Raw genomic sequence first — 14,335 nt, forward strand, 5'->3', positions numbered from 1 at the left:
CTTTTATATGCCATTCTCAGATTTCTGTGAAATTTTCTTGTAGCTGTCTCTTGAGACTACGGCTACACCCCTACGTTTTAACACCCCCATGTTCCGCACCCTTTAACCCTAACATGGGGCGTCGGGACATAGAGGTGTTAAAACATAGGGCATTGGAACATAGGACTGTCCCCGAGACTATGATTGCTTTTATTTTTTGTTGCAGTATGTTTATCTGTTCTTTTGTCCTCTTCAGGTTCGAGAGGACCGAGCGCTCAAGGCTCGCATTCTTCAGTTGAGGCCACCAACAGGAGAACAAACGAGCTGCGTGCGTCGGGTCTCAGCCAGACGTCACGGACCAGTAGTCTGGGCAGCCTGGGGTCGCGCAAGGACAGCGCCAGCACTATCAGCTCCTACTACAGCAGCCGGCGGTCGTCCGAGGCTTCGCCCTTCCCGGAAAGTATATTCTCGAGTCGACGGTCGAGCCAAGCTAGCCCCTTCCCAGGCATTAATAGAAGAACTTCTAACGGGTCATTGTATTCGCCAAATGATTCTTATGACCCCATATCGCTGGGGTCGTCTAGGAAGTCAAGCGATGCGAGTAGTTTGAGTATGAACGTGAACGAACTTGGGATCAACATCGAACAACAACAGATGTTGCGGGCACGGTTCATTCAGGCAACAGGGCGGCCGCCTACAGCTATCTGCGGCACAGATTCGCGACCCGAGAGCCGACGTGGAGATCGAAAGGAGAAAGAGAACGTTGAAGAGCCCAACCCAAGACGGCAGAGCGACCTTGGACACTACAGCAGGTTAAAGGGGACGCCACTTCCAAAGGAGGTCAAAGACGGGCCACACCGTAGGTCAAGTGCTCCACAGAAAAATGACGTGGTCACAAATCTTCCAGACGTACCGCGCGACCACAGCTTTAACAAACACACTCCCCTCCCTCCAGTCACCCCTCAACCCCCGCCACAAATCAAGAAAGCCTTCAGTCCTTCTAAAGTCAAACAAGCCTTCAGCCCGAAGTCAGCCAGCTCCATGCAGGGAGTTGCGGAGGAGTTTCCCATGGAGTTGATCGAGAACGAACCGGACGTGATAATCCCGGACGAGATGGTTCAGTTCCTGAACTCGCAGACGGGCGACGACCCGAGGGAAATGATCCCCAACTTCGAACAAGTACGAACGACGCCCACTTTCCGTGAAGACATTCCCATGCCGGTGAACCCTGTCCAGGCAGATGGCTACGGAAACATGGGGTCTCCACAGCAAGCTTTCAGTCCCAGACAACAACCAATGGCGCCTGTCCAGCAACAACAGGCCTTCAACCAATCACAGCAGGTCTTGTCGCCCAGTCGTCAAAGTTATAAAATGTCTCAACCAATGGGGTCGCAGCCCTTGAGTCCCATGGAAGTCAGCATGGGTGTGTTAGATCACAGTCCGAACCCTCCCTCGTACAACGCCTCACAGATGAGTCCAGCTCAACAATTCAGTCCAGCTAGTTTTGATCCCAACTTAAACTCGCCCTCTTGCAGAGTGCAGCAGAACTACAGCCAGATGGGAATGCAGTCTCCTGTGCCAAATTATGCAAGTCCACCAAGACAGGCTCAGAACATGGCACCGAAGCTCCCAGGTATCCAACCACAGATGATGAGTCCTCAACGTCAGCAGACTCAGCAACAGATGCAACAGATGCAAAACATGCAGAGCCAACAACAGATGCAACAGCAGATGCAGCAAATGCAAAAGATGCAGCAAATGCAAAAGATGCAACAAATGCAGAAAATGCAGCAGATGCAAAAGATGCAGCAAATGCAGAAGCTACAACAGATGCAGAAAATGCAGCAGGCACAGAAAATGCAGCAGATGCAACAACAACAGCAGCAGCAAGCGCAGATGCAAAACATGCAAGTGCAGCGGCAGATGCAAAACATGCAGAAACAGACGCAGCTCCAGCAGCAGATGCAGAACATGCAGCAGCAGCAACGCCTGCAGCAGCAGCAAAACTTGCAGCAGAACTACAACATGCAGCAGATGCAGAACCTGCAGTCGCAGATGCAGCTGTCGCCGAACGTGCAGCAGCAGATGCAGAACCTTCAGCTGTCGCCGTCGGGGCAACCGTACCTGCCGGAAGGACCGCAGCAGATGCAGTACCAGGCCAACGTCCAGTTCTTCAACATGCAGAACCAGCAGGGGCGACCGATGGAAAACCCAACGCAGGTCAACGTCGTACATTCCACTATCGAGCCACACCACTCGCCCCAGCGGCCTGACGGCGCACCAGACATCAACCTGGAGAACCCCATGCAGGGGCCGTCCCAGAACCCGATGGGTTTCCCCGCAGGAAACGCTGGCTACGCGCAGGACCAAAGTGCGAACTTTGTCGGGGTTGGGGCAAACATGACGCCAATGGTACCGCCGGAGACGCCTGGCTCCGCTTCGAACATGGTCATCAACGACATGAGCTCACTCATGGCCTCCCTAGCAGAGGAAAACAGATACCTGAACATGATGGGCTGAAACGGTGGACTATTTATTCTGTAAAGATGGCCGTCGGCTCTTCTTGGACAATTCTAGGCTCAAAGACTACTGACTGGGGCGTTTAGCTGTGTTGAAAGTTTGGGGCTTCAGTTTTGTGAAGGACAAGTTGTAAAAAGGTACTGGGGCATTGGTCAGAGTCACATAAAAGACTGACTTTATATGTCATTCTTTCAAGCCCCCAAACTTTCCATTGATGTGAGTTATAAGAAAAGATAATCAAAGATAAACTTAAGAGAGGCTTTGACTGGCCATGTTTTAATCCGCTCAAGAACTAAAATTGTTGCCATAAGAGAGTGGATGAGGCTCCCTTGCTGTTGTACAGGCTTGCAAGCATTGGTGCCGTTTGAATAGTGTCTTACTGTTGAAATCAGTAGGTAATGTGTATGTAGATATACTTGTTGTTAAAAGTTATGCTGACAACCATAGGTGGCCATGGTGTCCGTCTGAAGTGCCTCATAATGCTCATGTGAACAAAAAATACATAAAACTTTCAATGGACTGAATGGAAGTTGACTCTCATATTCCCCCGAGAGCAGAAGAAATGGGAAATTTGGTTTTCTACATTGAAAACATGTCACACATTAACACGACTAGCCTGATTTATTTATTCGAGTTCACGTCACACTCAAAACAGAAACATCAACCACTTCTATTGATCAATATCAGTGGACACAGATGCCAAATACTTGCCACTTCACGAAAGTTTCAGTTCAGTTTAGGTTAAGATATCACTGCAGTTTTCCTCGTACCCTTGCAAATACTTGTAGTCAGAGAAAACTACAGGCATCCTTGTATTGCTACAAAGGGCAATGTTGGGGGCCTAATGGTCAGCGACAGCAACCATCTTGGTTGAAAGTTTCGGAGCACAGTTCAACATTTGAAGCCATTTTAATTGCTAATCGTGTGCCTTGTCTATTAGAAGTTAATGGACTCAGGAATTGTACAAAGCACTGTTGTTTGTGTGTATGGTAGAAGATTGACGAATATTATGAGATTTTTAAGAGATAGCTGGCGTAATTCACCGGTTAATGCAACCAGGTGTAGCCACAAGCCACAAATATCACTATGAAAGTTGATACAATTGTGGAAAAATTTGCCATGATCAAAACCTGTATATTTATGAATAGCTCTTTGAAACAGTAACAATTGTGAAGCCCTTGGGGAGAAATGTACTTTTGCTTTCTTCATACTTAGGATACAGAGGTTTTCGACAGACAATAGTATAGTGATATCAAAATGTTATACTGGCTACCCTGTATGGAATTAGGTTGTTATCACAATCATTGTACATACGTGGAACTCAATATAGAAATGAGAAAGAAGTTGTCAGAGAAGATATACGCAGAACTGTTACCAGACAGAATCATGTAACATAGACAAAGTTTCATCAGATAGAGATCTGACGGTTTGCAAATCATGACCATCAAGAGTGTGAAATTATAAATCTTCCCTGATGATGAACTATATCCTGTATGATAGCGTTGTGTTGTGAGAGTCACAGAACACATTTGACTTACATGAGTGCCATTGCCAGCCATGTTCTCTGTTGAACTTCATGTAACAGCAATATATGTTGACAGTCCTTTTCAACTGTATGATTGAGCACTTTTGATGAAATGTTTTGAAAAGGCAGTGCAACGAATTGACATCACACACAAGTATGCTGAACCAATTTGAAGGGATTTTAACAAGTTTTTCTTGGTAAGAAACAGTTTTATCCAGTGTCTACCAGATTCTGCAAGCACCACATATTGTAGTGTTATAGGAAAAATGTACAGTTGAAAATGATATGTAATAACCACTGTCACCCTGTCTTCCAAAGTCCTACCAACCAGCCATATTAAGTCCTTGTTCTTGCCAATTTCAAAACAACCAAACAGCCATTTTTGTATGTTTTTTAATACTAACCCCAAATCTTATATTTTTATGATAACCTGTTTTCTTTCGTCTTCCCGTAGCCTTGTTTAGGAACCTGTTTTGTGGGATAGTTTTCTTTTATTGTGTCCGTTTGTTTCCAAGATGCGAAGATTTTATGAACTTTCAGACTCTGACCTTTTTGTATTCAAAGTCTATTAAATGTATGAAAGTGTATGAACTTGTCTTGGTCCTCTCATTCTCTACTTACTATATATTACTATATGTACTAAAATCACTAGGATATATGTCACTAGTAAGGCGAAACCTTGAATATGCCACAACAGTATGGGATCCATACATAAAGAAGGACAAAGATAAATTGGAAAGGGTGTAGAACCAAGCTGCCAAATTCTGCACAAACAGCTTGTAATGACAGGGATACTAGTGTCACCAAAAGGAAAACAGATCTGCAGTGGATGTCACTTGAAGGCAAGAAAAACTAGGCTTTGCATGAAGTACAAAATTACAAATAAACTGGCGGACGTACCAACTGATAGTATTTGATACCAGCTCAAAAAAAAGAACAAGAAATAGTCATATCTTTAAGTACCAGAGTTACCAACCGAGGATTGATGTGTCCGAATTCGTTTTCACCAAGTAAAGTAGGGACATCTTCACTGCATAGCTTGAAGCTAGATACATGGAAAAGTTTGGTGTGATTGTTCGATGTAATATAACCAGCTGATATTTAAGAAGAGTCCTATACTAAGTCTTAGTTACTGTTATAGAGAAATATTAGTTTAACAGACTCTGACAAGTCCAAGGTCAAATACCTATCCAAACTCCATGTGAGCAATGAAGAACACTCGCCATTTCATCACCAGTTATGTTAATTATTTATTGGTAAAATCTGGTACTTATACAACAGTTAAACCTCTTACTAGAAGTTAACTTTCAGTACTGAAGAACATCACAAGTTACTGCAATGTCTACAGTACTGGATGGATAAATACTGAATACTTAAAGTTAAACAACAACGGCTCCAAACCACTGAAGTTAATAGTTTCCCAGTATGGGAGATCATGAGCAAAACAGAAAGACAGTCCCTGTTATTAGGTGGTATTCAATAATGACTTCCCCAATATTGATATTCATAGGTAAGCTAGTAGTATTGAACACTTATGGGTTATCTAAAGCTGCAAGCATAAAAGACATCTGCAATTAACAATTTTTTCTTGTCAACAATCTTCAGTCATATTCTAGTGCCAGGGCATCTTCATCAAGCTATCTTGACACCTTGCTTTACTCTAAAGTGCAACAATACCTATTTTGAATATCAAATAGTGTGAGTATGAAACAGTGCAACAAAGGCTATTTTTACATTACAAATAAACCTTACGGTAACTTTATTGTATGTAACATGTACACTGCTGAAAATATACAGTCACAAATTAGTACACATAGTGCGATATCACAAAGATACTCTGGTAAACTTGACTAGTAAGTAACGTTACCTATACCCCATTCAAATCCACACTACACAGTAGACAGTTTAAAAGAGCCACCTTACTCTCAGCTCGGTACTGCAGTAGTACTCAGCAGTGCAAAAAGACCCTCTAGCATTTACGATACAAAGTGCAACATAATCCACCAGGTATTCCTGTCTGATGGCCAAGATTTTGCATCATTTTACACCAATACCGTTCCCTTTAAAAGTGATTCCCGAATCCTTGACAATCTCTTAAAGCATCGTTTTTCGAATCTTCCAAAGAGACAAATGTACACAGTTTTCACAAGTTCACGATGGCTGAGGCGGTTTGACAATTCACTTTCCAGGCTCGAAGGGGTTGGGGTCGTCTTTGTCAAGGTCACCCAGGGCGTGGTTGACCAATCGGTGATGAGCTTCGTCTGCGCGGATCGCCAGGATCACGTCTCGCAACATCGCGTCATGCTGTCGAGAGGTTCATCAAAAAGTTAGAAATTGAAAAAGAAATCGACAGCAAGTTACAAAATGGAACCACACAGAATACTGTAAATGCACAATGTTCATTGTGGTTTTATGTTTGCAGTTTTTGCGGTAAGCTCTTCGCGCGAACTTAAAACCATTGCAAATTTTTTTGCCCTCCTGCAACCCTTGTCTACTATTGTCTTCAACGCGAACTTAAAACCACCGCGAACACTCCATTTTCTACCTACCGCAAAATTAAAACAAAGCAAACTTTAATGCATTTATAGTAGTTTTTACAACAAGCTGTTCATAGTTTGAACTGTACATCTATATAATGTTACAATAATAGCCAATACAACTTATATACATAGGATATAAAGCATTGAAAAACATGGGTAATCAATTCAATTGTAATTCAGGAAATGTTCACAGTGGTCTTATTTTTCATTGTTTTCCGGGTGACTTCTTAACTGCAAAGTGACATGACACTGCTGATTTTCCAATGTGTTACTGTACAACAGCATTTCTTTCAACCCAAAATTAAAACACTCTTAAAACATCCTTTATCCTTTTCTTCAGAAGTTGCCAAGATATCTTTGGTACCTTAGCATGGAAAAGGTTTTTGAAAAAACTTGAGGGGAAATTCAAGTGAAACACTCACTGGCAGACTCCAGTATCTCTTGGCCAGTGGAGGGGCTTCCATGTCGGACCACAGGGGCAGGCGACCGCTGTCAAAGTCCTGGACGGATAAAGAGATAAGGAGATGAGTTATAACTTATCAATCAGATCCTCTATTCAAATAAAAGTTCATCTGTGACACTGTTAAACATCATAAAGATCTTATACAATAATTCCACACACAAAGTGAATCACTCATTCATTTGTTCATTATCTTATGAACCATATCCTCTAGTTGAATGAAAGTTCATCTCTGACGGTGTTTGACATCATAAAGATTTTATATGCTAATTCCATACACAAAGTAAAACCACTTACAGTACCAACAAGCTTTTGGTCAGCCCTCTAACCCTTCTCAAGTGATGTTTGTCCCGTTGCCGACGTCACATCCGTTCAGGTCATGTGATTAGGCTCTGGGTCATTTGAACTTGAGAAAAGTCAGAGGACTGATCGATGGCTTTACTGTGTGAATGGAATTAGCATATAAAATCTTTATCAAACAGATCCTCTTAAAGGCTTGATCAGAGAAAAACTGATGAGGATGTCAGGAAGAGATCCTTTCAGAAGGGATTTGTGTGTCATTTTATAAAGTTGAGGACCGAGAAAAAAGATGATTGAATAATTGATAACCTTATCAAATGGATCCTCTTAAAAGATGGGAGAATAAAAAAAAGAACCTTACATAAGGTACAATGTCAACTCTCATAAGTCTACCAGATATGACAAAACTGTGTTATGTATTGAATATTCTTGAGAATGCTCCTCAAATCTCCAGGATCACAGATGCTGCATATGTAGATTAAGAATTCACCTTGTTTTAATGTGTTGGTCTTAAGGTACCTGCCAGAATTATGAGATTTGACATTATCTGATATCTTGACATACAATATAGGAAAGGGATATTGGTTCCATCTAAAAGTTCTGTGATTGTTTTATGTTACATACAAAAATATTTGAAAATGTTAGATGAAAACAAATTTTATTATGGTGAGAACAGCTGAATCCCATGAAATAGGGACTTTGACAGAACTGTATTTTTCTGCTATATGATAGATGCCTTACCTCCAGACACTTGGTGTACGTCTTGACAGCCTCCTCCTCCAGGTAACCCACGAACCTGTGGCAGAACGGGGGGCTGATCAGGTACGCTGCTGAGAACAGGGTCACAAACGTGCCTGTAGGAAAAACAACCATGTTAGTTTAACTTTCACTAATTTTCAAACTTCAATCAGAAGCAGTTTGTACACGTGGAGGAGACTGATCGGCCTCTCCCACGGTGTCCGCGCCCTTTAAGGTCGACAGTCGGGACAGTAGGTGGCCGAAATTAAGATTTATGGTATTCCCGCCCAAACCGTATCTTGTTGGTTGATGATGAGACTGTTTGCCTAATACCTAGAGTGACCATCCGCTATGGTCCTCAGAGGTAGGCATAAAATCTCTTTCCCCAGTGCAAAACTAATGTTACTGTAAATCATTACAATTGATATAAGAACAGTGATGAAAGTAGAAAAGAACTAAGGGAACAAATGGAAAAGTTGAAAACCCACCCTGTGCAAAAATGACACAGCCCCTGAACAGTGCGGACGGCTGTTTCAGCTGCAGGGCTGTCATCAGGTGCATTCTCTCATTCTCAGCCTCCTCTGAAGCACAAAAAGAAAATGTCAGAAATAAGAAGACGTACAGTCAAACCTGCCTATAGCGGTCACTCAAGGGACTGGCCAAAATCGACCGCTATGGACAGGTGGCCGCTATGCAAAGGTGACCGCTAATACACAATACGTCAGTGCTTAGTATTTCTACCTTCAACTCTCAATATTCTACCAGGTACCCTAGGACTGTCACAATAGACATTGAAACAGTACATGAGGCCTTCTCAAGTATGTCTCGAACACCTGGATCAGAATAAGACAAGTGAGTGTGTACACAGAATCAAAAAGCAAATCCCATAAATTTTTCCCAAAAAGATTTCAATTGATAAATGACAGGTGGATTTTTGCAGCGACATTGAGTACTAGATATTCTCTAAATTTTTTAAACATTGGTCTAAAAAAACAGTGGCCAAGCTGTTAAACATACCCAGCAATGTGTGGATCCATCCGTGGTCTCTCTTCAGCCGTCTGAGCGAGTGCAGGTGCCGTGTCATGGCCGCCACCATACCGGGAACGCCCGCAACGGTCTCCAGGAATATGATACGCCTAGCAGGAAAAATTCATGATTATCAAAAAATGCCACACAATGATTTATAGATAAGCAAATGTAAAATGAGATACTGTATATGCTAGCTACTTTCCGATTTAAGGTGATACTGTAAGTTTATCTATTTTTGCAGGGAGTTAATATCGCAGTAGGAGGAGAAAAGTTAAAACAATTCTATAGTATTTACATATTCAGGTTGTGATGATTTTGTGGAGGAGAGATCACCAAGAAAAGTGCAAAAATAAAACAACTGCAAATATTTTAAGATTTCCAGTACCATTACCCTACTTTTAACGCAAATTGGCGGCAAAACCAGGGATCACTTTCACTGTTATAGATGACAAGGAATGTCAATTGACACCAGTCATGACTGCTTTGTATTTAGCAATTTTTACATACAAAAAAAAGTCTGTAAACCACTTACTGAAGCCATTTTCTCTCTGTTCTCTTCCCATATTTGAAGCCCGATAAAAGGTCAAAGTTCCATCTCATCACTTGTACACACCCATAGGCCACCTGCAATAACAGACAACCAAAGTTCCATATTCACTCAATATTGTCATCAGGTTTAGGCAGGATTTTACAATAAAATAAGCTGAGAAAAGCAGATGTAAGAATCCAGCTAATAGTTTTAATAACAGTGCACCTTTTAAAATATGAAAAATCAGAGTACAGATAAGGAGTAGGAGATATATTACTTGATTAATTAGACTATCCTTAACAAGTTTTACCTTGTCAGTGAAGGTTTGTGGAGGATTGTGGGTAATCACCACTTTGTTCACTTCTTCTTCTGTCCTACAATGTCCAGAAAAAAACATTTGAATGAAACAACGCTTTCAATTTCTAACATTTGTACCTGACATGTCCAAGTCAAGAGTCTCTTAAACTTTTCAGAAAGTACTGTCAGAACAGATTATCTTAAGTTTTGTGTTGTTTTATTGCTTTTGAATCTTACTTTTACATTTTGCATCATATTCCAATTATGAAATCAAGGATCACACAAGTCCAGTTTGGTTGCTGTAAATGTCGCCTCAGCGATGAGTCGCTCAGTGATCACCTTCTAGCAGAAAGGGGGCCTTATAATACTATAAGTTATAGACAGGACTTGTGAAATACGTAGATACTTGCTATCGTCCATTTCAAACAAGTTTGTAAAGTAGCCAACAGATCAGTTGGACAATGATATCAATTAACGTTACATCTGTAGCAGTATTGTTTGATGATACTTCAAATGTAAAATCTCAAAAACTTGTGTTCAACTACAGTATTCAATGGCATTCTAGTGTGAGTGAGTGATTGCAGTTCAGAACACAACACCACCTCTAGTACCCTCTAAGGTTCAAATTCTTGACCCTGATTCACCTCAAAAGGATTAACATGCACAGCTGACATTCATCACAACAACATGCTGCCATCACGATGACTAAGCAGTTTCACCAAGGTCAGTGACAGTAACTTGATACGCTATGCCATGGTGAAAGAATGACCTTCACAGCACAGTCCTGACCTTGGAATCCTGTATTGTTGTAACCACTTGTCATTCAATTCAATGTTTTCACTACCTTTGCAAGTTTGCTATTGGGCATCATTTGAACCCGTGCAGCCAAGTTACTACTCTATGTCATTGACTACGTGCAACATTTCAATCTTTCAATAAACTGATTATCCTATAATTGATTGATCCAAGCAGGACTTTAGAAAAGAAGCTTAACAATTATGGTAATGAAGGTTTTGGCAGTTTGTCAGCTATCATAGGATCAATTTACTAGTGGTATTTGCAAGAAGGACTACTAATGTCAACTCTCAGTATTCTGCCGGGTACCCTGAGACTGAAGCATTCTTTTTTAAAAAGGTGCTATTGAGGCCTTCTTAAGAATGTCTTGAACTCCTGGATATCTGAAGTGTGCATACCTCGGGATTACCGATGTTGCATTTAATGGTAGTAAATCTCTTTTAATTCAGTCTAAGGGTACCCAGTGGAATTATGAGACGTTATATCAAATATGTAAGTTAGGGCTCAGTCTCCAGGACCTGTCCCTCCATCCCAGGACTGAGATTTACTTGTTGGGGTGGAAATTCATGACAGAGAATTGATGAGGATGTATTTTCATCAGCCTAAAATGACAGATCTGACATAGAAAATTAACAACATGAGCTCCCTAGCAATGAGTGGGACGGAACAAAATTTAAACCTGGAGCCCTGCATGACTACATTAAAGGATAGTTGTGTATTCAGACCTACCAGATAGGGTGCGGTAACGCATACTGTCCAATGGTGCCGTCGTCTTTCATATGTTTCTTCTTCTCCAGATCATCTGGCTGGTTCAAACCCGTTCTGCAGAAAAAAATGATTGAGTGACCAAAATTGGATTTGCATGTCGACCTTTATGATGGATTGAATATGATCCATGGTGCAAAAGTATATTTAAAAGACAGAAAACACGACAAACTTACAAAATGCACTTCTTGGACCATCAATGAAATTTCTTTGAGTTTGATTTTTGGTCGGTCAATGGTTCCTAATCAGTTACAGCCTCACCGAAAAGGGGGTAAAAGGTACAGGTAAAGGTAGTCCCATAGCCTTTTGTAGACCGTAGGGGTAGTGGACTTTTACCTCCCCAACTGAAGTCAGGTACCCATTTCTACACCTGAGTGGAGTGAGGAAAGTCGTGTCAGTGATCATGTAAAGTGCCTTTCCTAAGGACACGAGATTGGTGGCATGTCAGAGGATCTGAACCCAGGACCTCTGGGTTCTTGGCCAAACACCCTATAACAGTTCCGCCAACACGACACCAGAAAGGGAACATAAGTCACAAAACTCACCTGAAATGTGACAGGTCTGGGCGATGGTGGTCAGGATGCAGGGGAAGAACATTCAAGGGGTTGGCCGTCCCCCTGGCGTCCTTCGCCTGAACTTCACCTTTCTCAGTTGGTGTGGAGACGACTGTCACCTTCTCCACCTTTTTCTCAGTGACATGTTTTGGTGACGTTTGTGTTGCAGAGCTCAGATACATTCTCTGTACCTGTAAAAAACAACAAAAGGACTAACATCAATTTTCATAATTCCAACAGGTACCCTTAAATTACCACATTAAAAACGATTTAGAGGGATCTACAAATACAACATCAGTAATCCCCGAGGCATGCAGACTTCGGATATCCAGGTCTTCAAGACATTCTTGAGAGGTCCTCGATAACACTGGGTCTTAGGGTATCCCGTGGAATTATTATTATGAGAATGGATGTTACCAGAAAGCGAATCCAATGATTTACCAAATTTTAACTAGGTGTGGGGCTCAAATGTCAAAAAAATTTGATTTAGTTGCATTCAACCTTTCACTGCAAAGGTCACTGGCATGGGGAAATCTCCAATTATTCTCAATATTGAGACATCAAATATTTGTGCTATCACTTTCCTATGCTTCAATGTATGTGAGGGGCCTTTTGATACCTCATTCAGGGATTGCGCAATCCTTTACCGAATTGATACAGTTCCTATGTCACCGAGTTTCCTTCTTTTTCTTTAAATGCAAAACAAAAGCTAGTTCAAAAGCTTCATTTCTACAACTAGACTTAATGTTGTCCAGGCAGTCTTCACTACGGGTCAAAGGTTACGCGTATTTTCGTAGGGAAGCGACTTAGGGTAGCAATATGCATGGCCAGAGGGTTTATACATAGCAAACATTAACTGACAAAGATACAAGATTCACACTCACAAAAGACCCTTCTTTGGGTCACTGAAACACTTAAGGATGTACAGGTTAAGGTTGAGATGTCTTCATCAACTTACCAAAGACATTTGGCGCTCACGCTGACCCGGGAGAAAGGAAGTCACAGGTGCGGCAGAAAGGTGAAAACTTCTTCGGGAAAACACGCCGCCGACCGCCGCTCTCTGTAGCCGAAGAGCCCCTCGGGTGGCCATTGTTCTCCCAGATACGCTCTAGTCCTTCGTAAGCAGTTTAAAACGCCGATTGATGTCTCAAATCACTTGTTACTGGCAAACGCTGAACGCTTTCCTGCCGTTAGTTTTGCAAGTCACCGCTCTTGGATCCTGCCCATATAACGTTAGACGTTGTGTGGCCACGCCCCCTGTGACGTACGGTTACATCATGTTACCTTAAATAGCGTCACCGGCCGGCCGGCCGGCGTTTCTCCGGTCTTAACCGGATTCGACTTGAATATGGTTTATTGCGAAACTCGCCAGAAGATTTCTTTTTAGTAGTTAACAAAAAGTAGTTTCAAAACGTTTTGGGGTAAAAGTATACCTGTAATTGGCAGTGCGTTCTCTGTTCAACTACACAACAACAGCAACAACAACAAAAAAAGATTAAAAACAAAGCATGAAATAGTGGCTCTCGCAGCATGATTTCTTGAAAATTTTAATTTGAAATAATGAAAACATAACCTTCTCGGCGAAGGTGATGAGTTTGTTTTTAATACAACCTCCTTGTTTGAAGAATAGCCTGTCCTATATCCCTATCATAGAGGGAATGCATGAGTAGTCAACGCTCAGTGCTATATGACTAAATTCAGCTTCGCTTTGTAAACACTAAATTCAGGCGACAACTACGCTTCACGTAGAATGCGATGATTACGTTCAACGTTAAAATAGAGAGATCTGGCTTTAAATTACGTGGAATCAAGACGCTTAAAAGAACATGTTATGTGAAATCCCTGGACCGGACACATTACACATATACCCTACTCTGAATCAGAACTCTTGATAAGCACGGAGTATGTACAAATCATTGCTAAGCTGATGTAAGAATATGATATGTCTAAGGATACAGGCCCCCGAGAGGCCCTGGAATTGGTTTCCTTTCCAGGATAGTGAATGCAATCCTAATGGACTCTTTCATCATGATAATGTACGTTTTGTAGGTGATGCACTAATATTCCAGCCCAGTCCCGGCCTTTTATTGCGTTGCTATCTTTTCACTATTTACTTTGACATTTTGGCCCTTACGCGTATTAACTGTACGATATTACATGTCTATGCAAGGATGTTTAATCTGATTAAACCTCCTTGGTCTGCGTATGATAAGAAAATTGACTTGCTACGAAATCATAAAATGAAAAGAATGATGTTACATCTCCTTAGCGCTAAAACTAAGAGTAACCTATGTTGCCTGTTAT

The 14,335-nt window shown here is 41.6% G+C and overlaps 3 protein-coding genes across 6 annotated transcripts in view; 1 reads left to right on the forward strand and 2 right to left on the reverse strand.

Moving 5' to 3' along the window:
• The window catches only part of LOC136446470 (zinc finger protein GLI2-like), an 80,395-nt gene extending 75,784 nt beyond the window's left edge, over positions 1-4,611 (forward strand). For all 4 annotated transcript variants that reach the window (XM_066444848.1, XM_066444847.1, XM_066444849.1 and 1 more), the window contains one exon: positions 236-4,611. In XM_066444848.1, the coding sequence (XP_066300945.1) occupies positions 236-2,499 (2,264 nt within the window). In that variant the 3' untranslated portion in view covers positions 2,500-4,611. The remainder of the gene's footprint in view (positions 1-235) is intronic.
• LOC136445839 (V-type proton ATPase 116 kDa subunit a 1-like) overlaps positions 1-14,335 on the reverse strand; it is a 268,423-nt gene that overhangs the window by 182,556 nt on the left and 71,532 nt on the right. The window lies entirely within an intron of this gene.
• On the reverse strand, positions 5,855-13,267 carry LOC136446471 (uncharacterized). The gene is made up of 10 exons (XM_066444852.1): positions 12,990-13,267; positions 12,023-12,222; positions 11,442-11,534; positions 9,931-9,994; positions 9,624-9,715; positions 9,080-9,198; positions 8,551-8,643; positions 8,066-8,178; positions 6,987-7,064; positions 5,855-6,328 (listed from the first exon to the last, which is right to left on the reverse strand). Exons 1-10 carry the CDS (start codon positions 13,119-13,121, stop codon positions 6,203-6,205), a joined length of 1,110 nt encoding a protein of 369 aa, XP_066300949.1. The 5' UTR covers positions 13,122-13,267; the 3' UTR covers positions 5,855-6,202.

Source organism: Branchiostoma lanceolatum, chromosome 12, assembly GCF_035083965.1.
Source record: "Branchiostoma lanceolatum isolate klBraLanc5 chromosome 12, klBraLanc5.hap2, whole genome shotgun sequence".
In the NCBI taxonomy this organism is placed as follows: Eukaryota; Metazoa; Chordata; class Leptocardii; order Amphioxiformes; family Branchiostomatidae; genus Branchiostoma; species Branchiostoma lanceolatum.